An 18,433-nucleotide genomic window follows, 5' to 3' on the forward strand; every position below is an offset into this window, starting at 1 on the left:
TGAGAATCAGAGATATTTTTTTTTTAATGATATAACTATTCTTATCTCATTGGGACTCTTCACAAACATTTTCAAATTTCTAATGGCTGCTTGTGAATGCATGATAGCTCCTGCCATGGATCTTACATCACACCAGTAATGATTAAATGATAGACTCCCATAAGACTTTGTATGATTCTAACTTTTATGCTGAATTGTGCTCAGCTGTATATCTTTGCATTTTAGGGCCTTTTCTAGTTCTTTCATAGCTGCCCTCCCCATTCTTAATCTTCTGATTTCCTGGCTGCAGACCCTGCTTCTATCAATATTTGATCCCAGATATGAGAATTCTTTTACTATTTCTATTTTCTCATTGTCTGGTTTGAATTTCTGTAAGTTCTTTGCACTTTTTTCTTTGATTTTCCTTAGTAATTGTTCTATGTCTATGAGGTTTTCGGCTAGTATTATGGTGTCATCCTACCTGTAGTATATTAGGCTGTACAGAGGTTGAAAAAAGTTCCTTTTGTTTGTTTGTTTGTTTTACAAGACTCATCATCCCATCCCAAACGGTAAACCATAGCTCAGGACATTTTGTGTGCGTCTCAGTAGAGGCTGGGAAATGGCCTGTTAGCAAAAACACCAGGGGCTACGCTTCAAAATCACTGGGCTCGAGTTGTTCCTGTCCCAGCAACTCTAGACATAGGATCAGAGAACTGGGCTTCTCTCTGGCCCCATTCCCACTCGCTCATCTGCCCTGGGTGGATCTGGTCTGGATTCGCTGAGCCGGTACTGAATCTCCCTGGAAAGAAGTCCCCCCTACCCTTTACCTTGATCAATGCAATTTGCCCCTCTGAGGTTCACATTTGCAGTACCGCTTTAAAATGGACCCTTTGTTGTCAATCAAATTCACTTCCGCTTTCGTCAAAGGTTACATATCCTACAATCATTGGCCAATGGAATGGGTGCTTCCCCCCCTTTAAAAAAACTGGCAGCAGTGTTTGCATATTCTGTCAACTTGTCAAATTTAAAAACCTTCAGGTGTGTGTGTGTGTGTGTGTGTGTGTGAATGCCAGCCTCTAGCTTTCCCTTCACTTCCAGCCCAGCATTTCCTCCTCTTTGGAACCTCTTCCCTTCCCCTCCAGACCAATGCCACCTTTGAAGCCTTGCCTCCCCCCCCCCATGAATGCCAGCCTCTTCCCCTCCCTTCCAGCCCAAAGCATTCGCATAATCTGTCATAATAATAACAATATTAATAAATGTCGCTTGCAGGGGAGGCCACCTGATGCCATCTCTGCATCCTCTTTGCTTTTCCTCCAATTACCATCCCAGAATGCCATCTCTCCTTACATACACATATGTAGCAAAAGCATTGACACAGGCTAGATACTGAAGAAAGGGCCCAATGAGCTCTCTCTCTCTCTCTCTCTCTCTCTCTCTCTCACACACACACACACACACACACACACACTCATGCATACATTATGGAGTTTATCACACAGGGAAAAATTGGAAGTTTAAAATGGTAAGAACCCATTATTAACTCACAACTGCATTTGAAGATAAGGGGAATGCTGTCCCTAGCTCCCACCACTACCATAAGTATGGTTGGTGAGGACACGAGAGAGAGCCTTCTTGGCGGCTGCTCCAAGGATATAGAATTCCCTCTTACAGAAGGCTCTGTTGGCTTGGTCTTTGTTCTCTTTCTGCCAGAAGGCAAATACATTCTTATTTGCCCAGGCCTTGATGGTTAACTATCCATTGTAATGGTATTTTAATTGGGCTATACTATATTTTTTTTATTGTCACGATTATGTTTCAACTGCCTTTCTCTTTTAAATTGATGTCTTTAATATGGTTGTTTATTTCATTGTTGTTAAACTTTGTATTATTTATTGTTTAAAGCATACTTGGTTTTGCCTTATACTGCAAGCCATGAGTCCCATAGTGAGAGAAAGGCAGGATGTAAAAGAAAGAAAGAAAGAAAGAAAGAAAGAAGGTAGGACGGATGGATGGATGGACAGTTGTTCCCCATTAATTGACCTCCCATACACCATACTGAATCCCTAGTAATTTTTTTGTACTACTGTTACTCATATATTGTAATTCCCATATATCATTGAATGCAATAGAAATAGTTGTGACATAAACAACTAGCCAAATCAAAATTATACCTTTAAATTACAATATAAATAAGCATAGCCTAAATGTATTTACATCTGCATGGTTCCATGTGATTAAAGTGAACAGTTGTGAAAAAATTAAAATTTGGTATGATGTGATCTTTTTAAAGAAAAATTTAAGAGTTAAAAAAGAAATAAAAACCTCTCCTTTTTCTATCCACTGAGCCTCGCCCCACTCATGCCTTCTCTTCCTCTAAGCTCCAGAGTTTTAAAGGTGAGCAGGTGAACACCACAGCCCATTTCTGCAAAACAGTTTAAACATTTGGAGAGCAGTGGCCCATATCCCCTGCACCCCTTCAGTAATATCCAAGGCAGGCAGGGTGCTGCTCTCCGTTTCACTCTTCTGTATGCTTTGTTTGTCCCTAGTGGCTTCTATGCCAAGCATTACCTCATGCACATCCATATCATGGTGGCTCTCCACGCTGCAAATACCACCAGTGGGGATAAAAACATTGCCAAGCCTCTTGAGTGCTCTGTAACTCATTTTAAAATGAAGCCTTGGAAGGTGTGTGGCCACAGAGCTTCTGTGCCCATGCTCAACTGCTTTCTCTCTAGAGAAATGAAGTGTGTACAGGATACTCTTGGCAAGGTCATATATTTGCAGCCAAGCAGCTGCTCTCTGCTGGTGATAGTAAAAGCAGTTGCTGAGAAGCCCTGGGTCAAAAGCTTTCTTCCTCTAACTAAAGTGCACAGGAGCTAGGATCCTTGCTGACTAACTCAGCCCAAAGCCCAACATCTGTCAAAGGATGCCAAAAGCTTATTTTGCATGAAATGAAAGGATTTAAACGATCAACCCTTTGATATTTCAGCTCTGCAGAAGGAAAACTACAGTGCAGGTGAGGCTTTTTTCAGCAACAGCAAACTCAAAATACTGATGGGGTACAATCCACAGGGATGTTCTCTGGCATAAGGTGCCTGAAAGCTATGCTAGAGCATGACTTCCAGTGGGGCTTGTGCAGGACAAATTCCTACTGGATCTCGTACTTTTGGGAGATGTGCACTCTCTTCATTGCCAACTGTTCAGTAATTAATACAAACAGGAGTAGTTCTGTATATATGGTAAAGATGACACATGGGCCCAGTACAGACTTCCCCAAAAGGGCAGTCTGCCGGCGCCTTGTTTTGCTCCACAAGGAAGCCACAGTGGACAAACTGTGAGGCTTCCTCACGGAGCAAAACCCCCGCAAAAAGCGGGTTCTTTTTGCAGTGCGATATTGACGCCGTAGTGCACTCACGATGTCAATATTGCACCGTGATGTGCAGACGCTAAGCGTCAGTCACATCAAAATGGCGGCACCGATCTGTACAGGCTCCCGCAATTTTGACGCCCTCGTCACATGCTAGGGTTGAGGCACGTGTGGGCGGAGTGCCCTCAGCCAACCCCAGCAAGTGACAAGGACGCCCCATAGGCCCGTCTGTACCGGGCCTATATTAACTTTTTAGTTGCTGCATCACATTGCTCTCTCATGTTCAATGTTACTACTTTAGCTATCCGTATCCACAGATTCTGCATCCATGGATTCAACCAACCAGTTGGAAAATATTCTCACAAATTTCCAAAAAGCAAACCTTGATTTTGCCATTTTATACGAGGGGCACCATTTTATTATGCCATTGTATATAATGGGACCTGAGAGCCACAGATTTTGGTATTCACAGGGAGTCCTGGATTAAAACCCCAGCAGATACCAAAGACCCACTCTACAACTAACCAAAAGGATTCAGACCAGTGTGCATTCTACCATTCTATCACTTCCACTCAGTATGTTTTGTATTTCAAATTATATAAATCAATCTTGTATGTGTGTGTGTTATCGGTACTATAATTATTTTTCATATGCAAATCACTACTGTACGAGGGTGTATGGAAAATATTAAGAAATGATGAAAAAACATAGCTGACCTTGTCCTAAGAATAGAGCTTAGCTGTCGAGACTCAACAGCAGACAAAATGGTATGCACAAAAGCACTGTATGACATTGATCACATAAGTGGACAGTGATATTTCTCTTGCAAGTTGGGATGAAATATTTACTATTCCACTTGCCATGGAATATCCCATCCAAAAATTGATTAGTCTTACACACCTTTAGCTTCCAGTAAGGTGGCTGCATTGTATAAACCGGTGATTCCCAAACATTTGTCCTCCAGATGTTGAGTAACACTGGCTTAAAGGCTTGTGACCAAACAAGCTGCTCATATTTAAAGAAAAACAGAAACATTTATAAAATATTTTTAGAGTTTATTTTATTTAAATAAAAATTATAATTTATACCAAGACCCCCCCCACCCCACCCACCCCTTTTTTTTAAACAAACAAGATTCTCTTAAAAAATGTACAGGGCAAATTGTTCAGTTCAGTTTTTTATACAGTACAAGTCTCTTCTTGAACAAAAGTTACACTGCTAATGAATTATTTACAAGTTCAAAATATAGACTCAAACTTCAGACGTAAAAATTATCTCACATCCATTCTATTTACTGATTAGTAGAAATAAAACATCTGCTAAAAATGTACATCATTCATAATAAACTACCAAGTTTGGTTGCTGTTTGTTTTTTTAAGGGTTCACAATGCTTATGCTCTAGCCTTTAGTCACTCAGTTTGTAGAACTAATGAACTGGTTTTGGCTTCATTTTTGTGCGATGTTGCTACACAATTTACTTGTATGTCAGTACTTTCCCTGCAAAACTAACAGTGTAGTTACAGGTAAAAGAAATTCTCTTTCTTCCAAATTAAGAGGGGAACACAAAAAGCGATCAGTTTTCATACACCTTTGTGATAACAAAGGTTCTCAAACTTGATCACTTGGCCACTATGCTTCCAGTTATCCAATTAAACACAAAATAATTCACCCAAAAAAGGTAACAGATTGAATCAGAATAACACATAGCAACATAGCAAATTTATGGATTTTTCTTTTTAAAAAATGCTGTTGAAAAATAACACTTCACATTAAATAGCACTACTGAATGTAAATTCAGTACAGCCATACTGCCAATCCCTTATAGGGATATGCATTCAGACCAAGAGTGGTTATATGAATACAGAATAGGCTGACAAATGCTCAACACTTCAGGATATAGGAAATGAAAAGCATTTTGATACTCAAGTACACCAAATTATTTTTAGGGCATAGTAACGAATGGCATATCATAAAACATAGTTGATTTTACAGTGCATAATGTAAAGCTGGGCTTTGCAAAAAACATGAGCATGTCTGCCAGTCTTATTAAACATTTCTTCTTTTTAAAAATCCAGTTCATGTATACTTGATATTGCAATGAACTACCATTGCTTTGTAATTTGCAATACATTTTGCAATGTAATTTTGCTTTGTAATTTGCAATACATTTGTTCAAAAGTTTGCTTTGTTACAAATGCAGATTATTTTGAACCAAACTCTAACTGTGAGATCCAATTAGAGGGGCCAAATTTAAAAGCATCAAATGTTCTGTCATATTAATATTAGTGGTTAATTCTGACAATATATGTGACAAATTGTTGTGGCACTGTCATCATATCAGTCAGGCAGGACTTCAGGGAACAACTTCCTTAGGACAATACATCAGTCGGCCAGTAGGGAGAGGAGGTAATAAGTGCTGTTACCCGATTTTCACAACAACCGGTATTTTCGTGATCCGAGTGAAGGTAAAAATTACACTTGAAAATGATACAAAAATAAGAAACACAGCTCACTTTGTAAAAAATATAATCTGTTTTTCAAAAAATGAGAACCTCATGAACACCCAAGGGATATTTTTTTTAAAAAAATGATGAACTCAATGTACCATGTGTCAGCTTCAGGTTAGTAAAATAACACTGCGCTAATTTAATGCTTACTTATCCATCAACTACGCCACTTGTTTACCTGCTATACTGATACGTAACAAAATTATTACACAGGGAAAAAAACGTTCATTTTCTATTACATACTTCCAAGTTTCTTCATTACATTCTAAAGTTTATATAATCTCCATCTTCAAAATTGTATATAAACAAGTAGTCTCTTACACATTGATACTAGAGATTTTCTGTTTTGCTGTGGGAAATTTTTGACCCTTCTTAGATTCAGATTTTGGCTCAAAAACAAACTCCAAGTGTGCAGCAGTTTTGAAAAGAGAATGAATTTTCTTTGTTCATAGTAATGTGTTTGTAAAATCCTTTCACGATTAGTTCTCCCACAAATGTATTAGTTAGTGCAGCTTTCTAAAAACATAAACCATGTAAACCAAGTAGTTTTCCGTCCCAACACAGACCAAAACTGACAGAAGCCCATATTCCTATGACAGTTCCCCTAATGGCTAAATACGGGTCATATGCAAATACATGTTCACAAAGGCCTTACAGACAATTTTAAAGCAAAGGGTACGAGTTCTGGGATGAAGCAATGGAGAAAAGAGACTGATCAGGGACACTGCCCAACATTCCCTAAACACCATTTTGCTACATTACCTTTGGGGTTCCCATCACATTCAGACTCTTAAAAACAAATACATAATTGGGGAAGCAGCTGATATGGTGGAGAGAGAACAAAAGTCAAATGCAGGAGAAATCCCATATTGCTTTTCTGCTCAAAACTCACCAATCTTCAAGGCAGACCCAAGATGTTTTGCTGCCTGAGAAAAAGGTACGCCCATCTCATTCCATGTACAAGAGCGAGATCAAACTGGCAGTTGAATCTTAATTGAATGCTGGCTACTTCTACTGCACCTGAGGTCAGCTTCAGGTTCAAGGCAGGCTGAGAGGTCCACATACAGCCCTCTTCCCCCAAACAATTCACAGCCTCTCTATACTGTCTGCTACCTTCTACCTAGGTTAGTTCCCTTACGCTGCTTGGTGCTAGGGCCAACCCAGTCACTTCTGTCCTACCGTTGCTCTTTTAAAGTCCCTTGGCAATTCAGTATATACATTTGCCCAAATGCACATACTGATGTCCTTGAGAGTCCATTTTCATAGTTAAATACTTCCACATACAAAGTTTGTTCCAGTAGGAAGCACAGACAAGGCCTAGAACAGGCTAAAATGACCAGCAACAGCAAATTAATTGGCATTTTTGTGCAGGTTCAACATGTACTTTTTTAAAAAAAGGAACACAAAAGAAGAAATAATTATGGACACTGCAGTGTGAATTAGATAATCCTAGGTGATTTTACTACAAGGGTCAGGAAAAATTTGGCCTTTCAGATGTTGATGAACTCCATCCCGCCATCATATTACTTCACTGGTCAGACTTGTTTGAGCTAATAGTAATTTGAGTACCACAATATCAGGGGCGCCATGGTTCTCCAGCCCCATGTTAAAGAATCACACATATTTATACAACCTAAAAACCACCCTCAGTATTTCCAATATATTAAAGGAAGAAAATGGCTTTCCTGACAGTGTAAAATCCAGTACAATGCTACTGTGATATCCCAAGGGGAAAAAATCCTTGAAAAAAAAGGTACAGTACACTATCAAAATAAAATTTTGTGAAATATATGTGTATATAAAGATACCTTGTAATGAAAGCAGTGGCTTCATTTGTGATGTCAGTAAGGAAGGGAGAAAATGAAGGAACAGGCTCTGAGGAGTAATGACTTTTCACAACAATCTTCCAGATCTACATAGCCATTGGAAAGGTCAAGGAGTTAGTAAGAAGGTTTACTTGAAGCACAACTACTAGCATTTATACCTTCAGTTAGTATGACTTAAATATCAATTAGTGAAATAAAGACCTTTCCAAAGTGTGTTGTCATCCACGTTTCACCAAGTCAGGCTGCAACCCTGCACCCAGTTATGTGTTTAAAAATGCCACTGAAATCAAAAGAAGTCATACAGTAAGACCCGTAGCAGTAGAGGAGTATAATGCATCGCCACACCCTGGGATTTTAGGATAGGACAATACAGCTTCCTTGGTCTATCCTCAAGCTGCCATTGCCATGTATGTTCCTAAGCGTTTTAATGTCAGTAAATAAACATTAAAAGTGCTTTATGTGCAAGGCTAATAGTGATGATAGCACTTTCACTGTCTTTTTCTCACTTTTTTGTTGTTTTTTACAAAAAGCTTTAAAAAACAAAAAATGGAAGGCATATATAAAATACACTTATGTAACGTAAGACATATGCAACCAAGAAAATTATTGCAGAATTGATGACGAGTGTTCCACTTTTTATTCACTACCAAGTGAGTAAAATTAAAGTCTCCCCAGGAGAATCAGCAGTGATGATATACTAGCTTTCACTGGTGGATGCTGCAGAGGTTATCTTCACATACTGGTTGAAAATGGTCTCAAAAGCTTCATCTCTGTGTACCATGGCACCAAACACTAAAGGCTGGGTGAGGGGACAAAAACAGAATTGTTAGTAAAAAAATATATATTTTAAAATGGAAATCTCTACAGTATCATAACCCTATATTCAGAGCTATATACCACTCACTGACTTATACTTCTATCCTATTCTTCAGCTGAACACACTCCTAGGGTGGCTTACAGAAAAAGAATATCCCAATTGACAGACTTATAGTCTAAAAGAAATGGCATGAAAGAAAAGCAGAGGAGGAAGGAAGAGGAAACAAGCAAATTCAGGCACCAATTTTGAAGTTACTGAGTCCCTATAAAGGTCAGAAAGGACTGAATGTGTTTAGGGGAAACAGGCAAAAGGAGCTGGCATCTCAGGAGAGCTGATGGAATTGGCCCTGCTTAACATCTCCCCTTCTGCATCTTGATGGGATAAGTTCAATGGGACATCTTCCCATTCTTACTACATGTATGCCTTCAGGTTCATCTCTGAATCATCACCTCTTCTGTTATTACCAACAAAGGGCAACAATGTGACTTGTTCAAATTTTTAAAAACAACAACAACCACACTTAGTGGTATTGATTGGTCTAATGCCACGGAGACATCATCAAAATTAAACATCTCCCCCTTTGAAAGTACTTGATAATTTCCGTTGAGTTGCAAATTATAGCACATATGGTTGTGTAACTCAATAAATGGTTTAGTAAAACAATCCTTATGGGCTCAAGTTAAAGCAAGTGCTCCAAAAACTGATGATGCCATCATATCATTAATATTTCAAACAGGTGCAATTGATAGTGCTGGCATTTTGCAATATATAGATAAAATGCTTTTATTTGAGTGCTTACTTTTTGTGTAGATGGTGTGGATACGGCAATACCCATCCCAGATCCTGGGAGAACAGAGAGTACTTTGTACTAAAAAGAAATACAAAATAAATAATAGTACTTACAAAAGCAAAGACAGGTTGAAAAAGATCAGATCTCAACTATGTAGAAATTTAGAAGGCAGTATTCTATTAACATGGCTATCAGAAGTACACCTGAAGAGGTGTACTAGGGTTGGTAATGGCCTAAATTGTTAGTGCTTAGAAATATGCTAGTGAGATGCTTCCACTGCAAAATTATTAGTGTTCTTGATAAAAATGCTTCCAAACCTAACACAAAACACTCACACAGAGCTCGATGTCTGGAGAGTTGATATATCTCAGTGCTTTCCACCACTAGTTGGTTCTGAAACTAATGTCAATAGCACTGAAAAAAGATCAATTTTTAAACATAGACAAGGCTTTCTCACCGCTGTTACCACCTTTGTGTCACCCCCCTCCCTGGAAACAGTTGAAAAAGCTCTTTTTCTTTAGACAGATTTTTAAAATGGTATTGTTTTCAAAAGGCACAGAAATATCATTTTTCTGTTGTTTTCCTTGTTCCTTTGTCATGTTTTAACATTATATAAATTTAAAACAAAAACCCCATGTTGATTTCACCATAGAGTTGAAAGAGGCCCATCACAGACTAGCGCAAAGTGCTGTGCTGGGACTGATTTTAGGGCTTGGTAGGGCTGGGCATCCATATGCACCCAGCCCTACTAGCGGCACCTGTGCGCCATCTTGCTGTGGCCCCACCCACACAGGGTGTGTGACGATGATGCCCAGGCATCCACACGCTGGAAGCGCCAGCATCAAGGCGAACAAGTGCCATTATGACGCTCCTAAAAAGAAGCCACTCTAGGCAGCTTCTTTTTAGGGAGCATGTCAGTGCTGTGTGGTGCGGTTGGCGCGGCGCCGACAAGGGATAAAGACGGGCAGCATGGAGCCGCCTGTCTGTATCCCCCCCATACTGTGTATTTAACATAAGGTTTTAGCATGACCTGCTGCAGTCTTCACTCTAATAATGACTATAACCTGAATTAAGTTTTACCTTGACAAGACAGAGGTGCCACTGATTAGCAAAACAGGAAATCCATGAGTCAACTAATGTGGATGTCATAGTACAGTCAGCCCTCCACAATTGCGGCTTCAACTTTTGCAGATTTGATTATTCGCGGATTTGATTAATATGTTCTCTATAGGAATCCCTAGCTCGTCCTGTACAATTCTTCAGGACGTTGATCATGGAGGCATGCTGGAAGAACTAGAGAAAACACTTCTCTAGGCATATTTAGGTCCTCTAGCACAATTCTATGGTAAACTTCCAATGGATGTTGATCTCTGAGTTGCACTAGAAGACCTAGAGATTCTTAAAGAAGTCTCAGGTGGAAAAAAAATAGTGGGTTTTTATATGCATTTTTCCCACTTTCACAGGGCTCCTGCACCCCTAACCCTAGAGAATGTGAAGAGTACACTGTATTTCCCCTGAAATGACAGGTTCATAATTTTGGAAATTCTAGACCTGCTCTAAAGCCTGAATGGCCAAGAAATACCCATGCCCAAACATAATTTTCTTCTGTTTCAGCTGGCACTCTGGCTATACATTTTGTCGAAGGAAGAATAGATTTGGTGTGACACATGCCTTAGTTACATAAAAACTAGACTGCTTCAATGAACTGCTTCCAAAAAGAAGGATATTGAGAAACTTCAAAATGCATTTCATTTCTGGGTCAATTCAAATATATGATTCATAATATTTAAAGTCCTATGTGGTTTGATGTTCTCCAATTTTAGATTGCCAGAGTGTTATGATCATCAGCAGAGGCCCTCTTCTATGTTCTGAGATGACGCATGATTGGTTCCCAGTGAGTGTTTCAGTGGTGACTATCAGGGCTTTGAAAAATCCTGCTCAGTTTGGTATACTGCCTGGCACGTCACTGAAAAAAATCTGTCACAATACAAGTAAAATCCTTTTTAGGAAGACCTTTACTTTAGTTGGGTTCTTTTGCTATTCTAATGTTTTTAGCCTTCTAGGGTTTGTTGGTTTGCTTCTCTAGAGTAAAGAATTTTTGATTCTTTTAAAACTCTGGATTTTTAATCTACTGATCCCATCTGCTCTTGAAAGCTAAGCAGGGTCAGCCCTGGTTAGTACTTGGATGTGAGAACGCCAATGAATCCCAGGTGCTGTAGGCTATATTTCAGAGGAAGGAACTGGCAAGTCCACATCTGAGTATTCTATGCTTAAGAAAACCCTATGAAATATCAATGGGGTGGCCCTAAGTTGGCAGGTGACTTGAAGATGCACACACACATGCACACAAAATGTGCATGTGTTTTTCTTCCAGTTTTTGGGAAAACAAGATGTAATTGATTTAAATGAACAAAATGAATGACATCCATCTTGTAGTTTAACAAGTCTAGTTTACATAGCTTAACCTCGGATTTTAAATATATATTCCCAACAGGAAGTTTAGAGGGGTGTCTCTTTTTTGAAGTTCTGGACATTTTCAAGTAAACATTAAGCACATTTAAGTGAACATTAAATTATCTGAATAAAATAGAATATTAATCACTTTAAAGTAAAAGAGTATACAACTGAACCCTTTGCCACTTCCATGTGAGTGAAATTTTAAGGTCACCACAACACACAATTTTTAAGGGAAGTGATAAACATGGAATGTTAGAGAAAAAGTAGGCAACTTGTGGCTGAACTACAATTCCCATCAACCTGAGTCAGCACAGCAGATGATGGGGAATACTGGGACTTCTGGAAGGGCCGCAAATTGTCCAAACCTCATCTTTTACTTCAACTCGGGGGGGGGGGGGGGGCGAGACCAAAAGGGGGATGGGAACAAACTCCCAAAATCATGGACATACCTTCTGAATATCTGTTATATCTGCCAGTTTTATAACTTTATTTCTTTTAGATGAACCAGACTTGGAACTTTCGAAACATAAGTAACTGCAAATAAACAAACAAAAAAGAAAGATCATTTGAAAAAAATATTATTTCAAATCTTGCCTTAACTTAAAGTTTTATTTACAAGCAGTACAATATTAGCTCGGTTAATATGAGAAATGGTTTTAAAAATAACAGTGCTTTTACATTTTTACACTGAACTGAACAACTACACTCTATAAAATTTGTACAGCCACACCCTGACCTAAAAACATATACATATTCATAAACAATGCAGACAGAAACAGGCCAACTTGATTTTTTAAAAAAAGATTTCCACATGTATAGTTTCCTTCCATCAAGAAAACAAACAATGAAAATCCAAGGCTCAGGCATCACCAGACTGCTTCCCAAACTACTACAATGTTTTAAAGTTTTTTAAAGAAGCTATAAAGCACTCACACATCCAATTCTGCTACTTGTTTAGTGTGTTTTTTTCTGCAAAGGAAAGACTTTTCTCTGGTACACTTTAAGAATGAGAAAGGGAGAGAGAGGTGGACAGTGTTGATCTATGAGCCCATCGCTCTGGCCAGCAGCCGGACCTCTTGGGGAGAAAGAACACCCAGAAGCCCAGTCATGGGTCATTCCAAGTGATGGAAGGAAATAGGCTGATAATTTTTCCCACCTCCTTCTACTGTGAACATTTCCAATATGTGTATATACTCAGTGTCATTGCAGTGGAGTCATATATAAATTTCTTTAATAATAATTCAGTAAAGAGGTGCTTCTTGAAAAGACTGGACTAGTGTAAAAGACTAGTTGAAAAGTGTAAAACTGGACTATCTATGTAAAGATGCTACTGTTTGTAAGAAGAAAGTTTGAAAATTATATATTCCTCATAGTGAAGGCATCTGGATTATAAATGCTAGCACATAGGCACATGCTTGGGGGAGGGCATTATATTGGGAAATTTTCAAGTTTTCTGAAACCATTTTATTACACCAAAATATTTATAGAACTGCATTCCGTATTTTTAAAATACTTGCAGATCAAAACACTGTAAAACCACTAAACTTCAGCACTCTAAACTGTACTTAATATATACACACAAAGATGCCAAAACCAGGTTATGTTAGTGATTCAAAGGGTTTCACTGAGTTCTGAAGCATTGCTTGTCACGGCAAAACTGCAGAAATCCAGACACATAATTTCCTCTCCCTGTACCCAACTTTGACTTGTCTGCTCTTGAGAACTGATCCACGGATAAGCTGTCACACCTGCACACTGATGGCTCTTTTCTGACCCATTAAGTCCAATGCTCATATTACTATTGACCTGGTTACTATTTCAGGGAGGTTTTGCCACATATTAATGTGAATTTGTCCTCTTCGAACAGGCGGACAATTTGTTCAGTATTCTCATAAGAAAATCTACCCTAAACTAATCTGCAGTTATCTAGATGTATGCAGATTTTTTCCCTGTAAAGTAGCCCTAGCTATCCAAAAAATGAGAGAGAATGTGTGTGTGTGTATGTGTGTGTGTGTGTGTGTGTGAGGGGGGGGGTATAAGAAACTGACATAAGGAAAACTGTTGTCTTCACTCATCTGGAATGTTCAGCAACATGGCAATACACATTGAGCTTTCTCCTCTTATAATTTACAAAAGCAATATATGCGTTCCCAGTCTGTTCTTTCTTTCCTCTGATTCTTAAGACTGTAAATTGTGCAAAGACTTACTTTTCTGTAACGTAAAGCACTCCATTTCGGATGTAGTCTGTAGGCATCTTTCGGTCTCTGTTAATCAGGCAGCAGCGCCAACCATTTTCACACACTGTCAAAATAGTACAATCACATTATATTTCATACAACCACAAAAACTTAGAAGTGCATACAAAGCTCTTCTGAATAGTGAGTATTTGTTTCAAGCCCTGGGTTAAGTTACTTGTCTCATGGGATTAGGCACGTCTTCTCCCCTCTCAAATTCATGCTACCACAAAGGCAAACCAGGCTATGGGCATCAGGTTCACTTGGAGAATCTTATGGATATCAGATAAACGATTAATTTGACCTCCTATCCATAGAACCCAACAGCAGATAAAATTACAGTACAGTTCATTTCTGAATGCCACTGCTCTGTGCGCAATTCTTTTAAAACATGCTTCTGTTTAAGGCCAACATCATCTTTTACATTCATGTCAATACCTGCCAAAGGACGCTCAGTTTCTGACAGATTAAAGACTTCATGGAAGTTGCCTCGCTTAGTGGTATGAAAACGGCTAGTCTCATCATCTCTGCTGACTCCTGTTGGGGCACTTGAGCCTACACAACTTCGTGAAGCTGTTGTTTGGAGCTGTAAAGAAATAAAATAATGATCATTATTAACACACAATTAAAAGCATGCATTGACCAAAGCTTAACAATCTTATGTCTCCACTGGACAAACACACTGCCTTTGTTTTTCAGAATGAGTGCTTACAGCTAGAAAATCAAGGCCTAATGCAGCTGCAGGCCTCACTCACCCTAAGTTCTGTATTGCTGTGCTTAGTAGCAATATCACATTTGGCTCAAAATTAGAGCTAATCAACTTACTATATCAGTTCTTACTACAGGCTAGTGGTCTTGCATGAGAGGAAAGAACCCCCCAGTTTCTCTGTACATAGGATTCTTCCTCACTATACAATTATGATGCTATGATTCTACTTTGACTGCCATGGCTTAATTCTGTTGAATGCTGTGCTCTGTAGTCAAGGGGCATTAGAGCTCTTTGGTGAAAAATTCTAAATATGGTTACCTAAAATGCAAATTTCAGGATTTCATAGGATATTGCCATGCAGTTCAAGTGAACTCACAGTACTTTGAGCCTTATCACATGAGAAAATGGAATGGGAGAGTAGCGGCTTTTTCTGTCTCTCTCTGCATGCTATTGTAGCACTTCCGTTCTCCCCACAACCCTCACACCCGTGTGACGAGGGCATAACAATGGTGACACCCTGTATACATGGGTGCCGCCATTGTTACGTAAGTGCTGCGTGGCATCCACACACCACCATGCAGCACTTATGTACCGAGTGTGCCACTGGCGCACTCGTTACACCACTGCCGCGGGATAAAAGGAGCCTGCTTTTGGCGTGTTCTTGATAACATCAACATCATGTCAATTTTAATAATAGAATAAATTATTTTAATTAAAATAAATTTACATGGCATTCTCAGGCAGTGTTTTGTTCAAGTAGGCAATACTAAAATCTGCTCAGTTTTTACTAACATGAAACATCCTTGGGCCCCTATTTAACTGGGTTATTCTGTATATTACCCAATCTTTCTCTAAGGAATGTCAACTGTATGACATTTTTGCAACCATTTAGCATTTTTGAAGAGGGAGGGGACTTTGGTCTACAATAACTCCCAGTTACCAGTGAGCTGTATTTGAAAAAATAATTATTTACTTCAAGCTTTACTGATATACATTCTTCATTCTTGACTACATTTTATGCCTGGCCATATATATTTTTAAATTTCCATGAAAACATAACTAGGAAGTGTGTGCCTGTGTGTCCGTGTCTGTGTATGACTTCAAGTCTCCTGTCCACTTATGGCAACCCCAATACTGTCACAGGATTTTCTTAGGCAAGGAACATTCAAGAGATGGTTTTGCCAGTTTCTACCTCTGAAATATACCCTACAGTATCTGGTATTTGTTGACATTTTTACATCGAAATACTAATCAGGGCTAACCTAGCCTAGCTTCCAAGACAGAAAGGCTCTAGTGCCGTCAGGGTATTTACTGTATATACTCATATATATGTCTAGAAATTTTAGTCGAAAATTGACTACACTTTAACTTTACTTTAAAAAAGGCATCATCCCCTGGTAAAAGGTAAGAGCATAGTCTGTCCTGGAAATACTGACCCCTGTCTACTCTCTCATATAGCCTTTAATTAATGTGAGCACAAACAATTATGCCTGTTGGAATTCTGTAAGCGCCTTGATTCCCTGTGATTGGGTGGGATATAAATAAATCTATTATTATTATTATTATTATTATTATTATTATTATTTTGACATCATTTTCCTATGCTTCATCCTTCAGATCCTTTGTTACAAGCCCCTAGGTGTTACCCTCAACTCATCCATGAGTCATATCAAAATCCATAATTTTAGCCCCAAAATCTTCCCTCACCTTATACATAAGGTAGACTTATAATCGAGTATATATGGTAAGCCCTTAACTAAGAATTAGGATACTGTAAATACATTCTGGGATACCTACAGCCATGAGACAGGGGTGTAGCTGGACATACTATTAATCTATTCCAAGGGAAGACAACCTCCCTCCCCACATACTCCTAAAGACTGCATCCTAAAGGAACAAAAAAAAAAAAAAAAAAAACCCCAGCAAACTTGCAAAACAAACCACAATTCTCTTTTAAAACAAGATACAATAAGATGATACCACTTGTTTTTAAGCAGAATTGTGCTTCTGGGAGGCTTCCCAAAATGTGATTGTGCCTGTAAACAAGGGGTGCACAGCAAGTTTTAAAGGAAAATGGTGGTTTGATTTCCTGTTGTAGTTGTGGCAAATGTGAGAAGGGGAGACTGACAGGGGGCTGGGACACATGCAGACCACAAGTTGCCCATCCCTGTTCTATTGCAATATTATGTTTTAGACAAAGGCTCCTTCTTTTGTTTCCCAAAAAGTACCTAGGTTGAATTATTTTTTTTCCAAATCATGTTAGAGAATTCCTTCAACTAGATGTCAAAATAGGATTGTACACAAGTCAGGATCAATCAATTAGTAGGATAGCTCCCAGAAAGAACATTTACTATATGTCTCCAAGAGACTTAAAATTCAAGGCATTTAATATATAAAACACACACACACACATATCAGTAAGCTAAATGCACAGGCTTACACACATACACAGAAAAAAAAACATCAGATCATTATGAGTACAAATGATCAAATTGAAAGAAATAGTTCCACGCTAAGATCCGTACCTTTTCATGCCCTGACAGCTAGCAGGAAAAGAAAAAACAAACAAACACAAATGTGACAGTGACAAAAGAAAAAAGCAAAATCTATTTAACTATCATATACAGAATAAAAACATGAATTGAGTGAAGTTGCCAGATCTTTCTCACATACCAAGAGAGTACACACAATGATTGCAGTCTTTAAAAACAAAAACAAAAAAACCACCCAACGTATCAGTGGTTAGAGCACACTTTTTCAATTCATTGAAATTATATTTCCCTTATTGGAATTCCCATTTCTGTTGCCTAGCCCATTTGCCTTCAACTGTGATATTTAATAACTTCTCTAGAACAGCACATTCGCTCTCTAGATAGAAAACGGAGCACCTATTGAACTATCCCATTGGACTAGCTTTGGCAAAAATGACCTGTGTGTTTGTTTATGATAGTCTCTTTGTTCTGTTTTTCTGGTCAGCCAAATGTGTATACATAAAAGATAGGGGTGCTGCCAATTTGATCATAATGGGCCGGAGATGCTATGGAGGTGGAAGTAAACAAGCCAATAGAGATGACATGGGGAGAGACACCTTGTGGCTGTTCCTCCTTCTGGTCCACCATCCAACCAACAGATTTCTGGCTACTTTATCAGAACCCCCATCAGACCACAAAGTACTGCTGCCTACTGCCAGGTCCAGGACTGGGAATAGCTGTATGAGCTAGGCCTTTTATTAGCTGAGAAAGTGTGGGATAAAATTAATTCTGGATAATTCAAGTATTCACATTTTTTCCCTTTAAACAAATACGTAACCACAAGAGGAGGACTGATGCTTATGTGCATAGTGCTCAATTGTTAAATTGTATGATGTCAGTTCAAACATTATAAAAAAGAAGCTGGAAGCTTCCTTGTCTGTGTGGCATAGAATCCGCTTTGGATTTTAGTCTGAATTTTAAAGGAATTTTCCAAGGAGCTGAACACTGTCTCTGAACAGTGTAGACTAAATTCTGGAGTCAATTCACAGCCCTACCAACACAGAAGCCTCCAGCTGCAACTTCACAATTAAGTATTATACAGTGCTCCCTTCCCTTACGTGGGGGATCTGTTCTAGACCCTCCCTCTCCGTAAGGGGAAAATTGTGTATGCTCAAATAATGGGGAGCATGCATGCAGCATGCACACCATTAATTAGATTCTCCTGTGGCTTCAGCGTATGCTGAAAGCTGCAGAAGTGAAACCCGTGTATGATGTG

The 18,433-nt window shown here is 38.8% G+C and overlaps 1 protein-coding gene across 6 annotated transcripts in view; it reads right to left on the reverse strand.

Annotated features, from left to right (window-relative positions):
- Positions 1–8,301: 8,301 nt before the first annotated feature.
- LOC149312361 (GRAM domain-containing protein 4) overlaps positions 8,302–18,433 on the reverse strand; it is a 116,654-nt gene continuing 106,522 nt past the window's right edge. For 5 of the 6 annotated variants that reach the window (XM_089524463.1, XM_089524464.1, XM_089524461.1 and 2 more), the window contains 6 exons: positions 17,212–17,229; positions 14,416–14,563; positions 13,951–14,044; positions 12,193–12,277; positions 9,296–9,364; positions 8,302–8,478 (listed from right to left, as the gene is read on the reverse strand). In XM_089524463.1, the coding sequence (XP_089380589.1) occupies positions 8,377–8,478; positions 9,296–9,364; positions 12,193–12,277; positions 13,951–14,044; positions 14,416–14,563; positions 17,212–17,229 (516 nt within the window). In that variant the 3' untranslated portion in view covers positions 8,302–8,376. The remainder of the gene's footprint in view (positions 8,479–9,295; positions 9,365–12,192; positions 12,278–13,950; positions 14,045–14,415; positions 14,564–17,211; positions 17,230–18,433) is intronic. The other variant, XM_089524462.1, reaches the window with a different exon arrangement.

This window comes from Sceloporus occidentalis, unplaced genomic scaffold, assembly GCF_023333645.1.
Source record: "Sceloporus occidentalis isolate IW3139 unplaced genomic scaffold, rSceOcc1.0.p SCAF_5, whole genome shotgun sequence".
Lineage (NCBI taxonomy): Eukaryota > Metazoa > Chordata > Lepidosauria > Squamata > Phrynosomatidae > Sceloporus > Sceloporus occidentalis.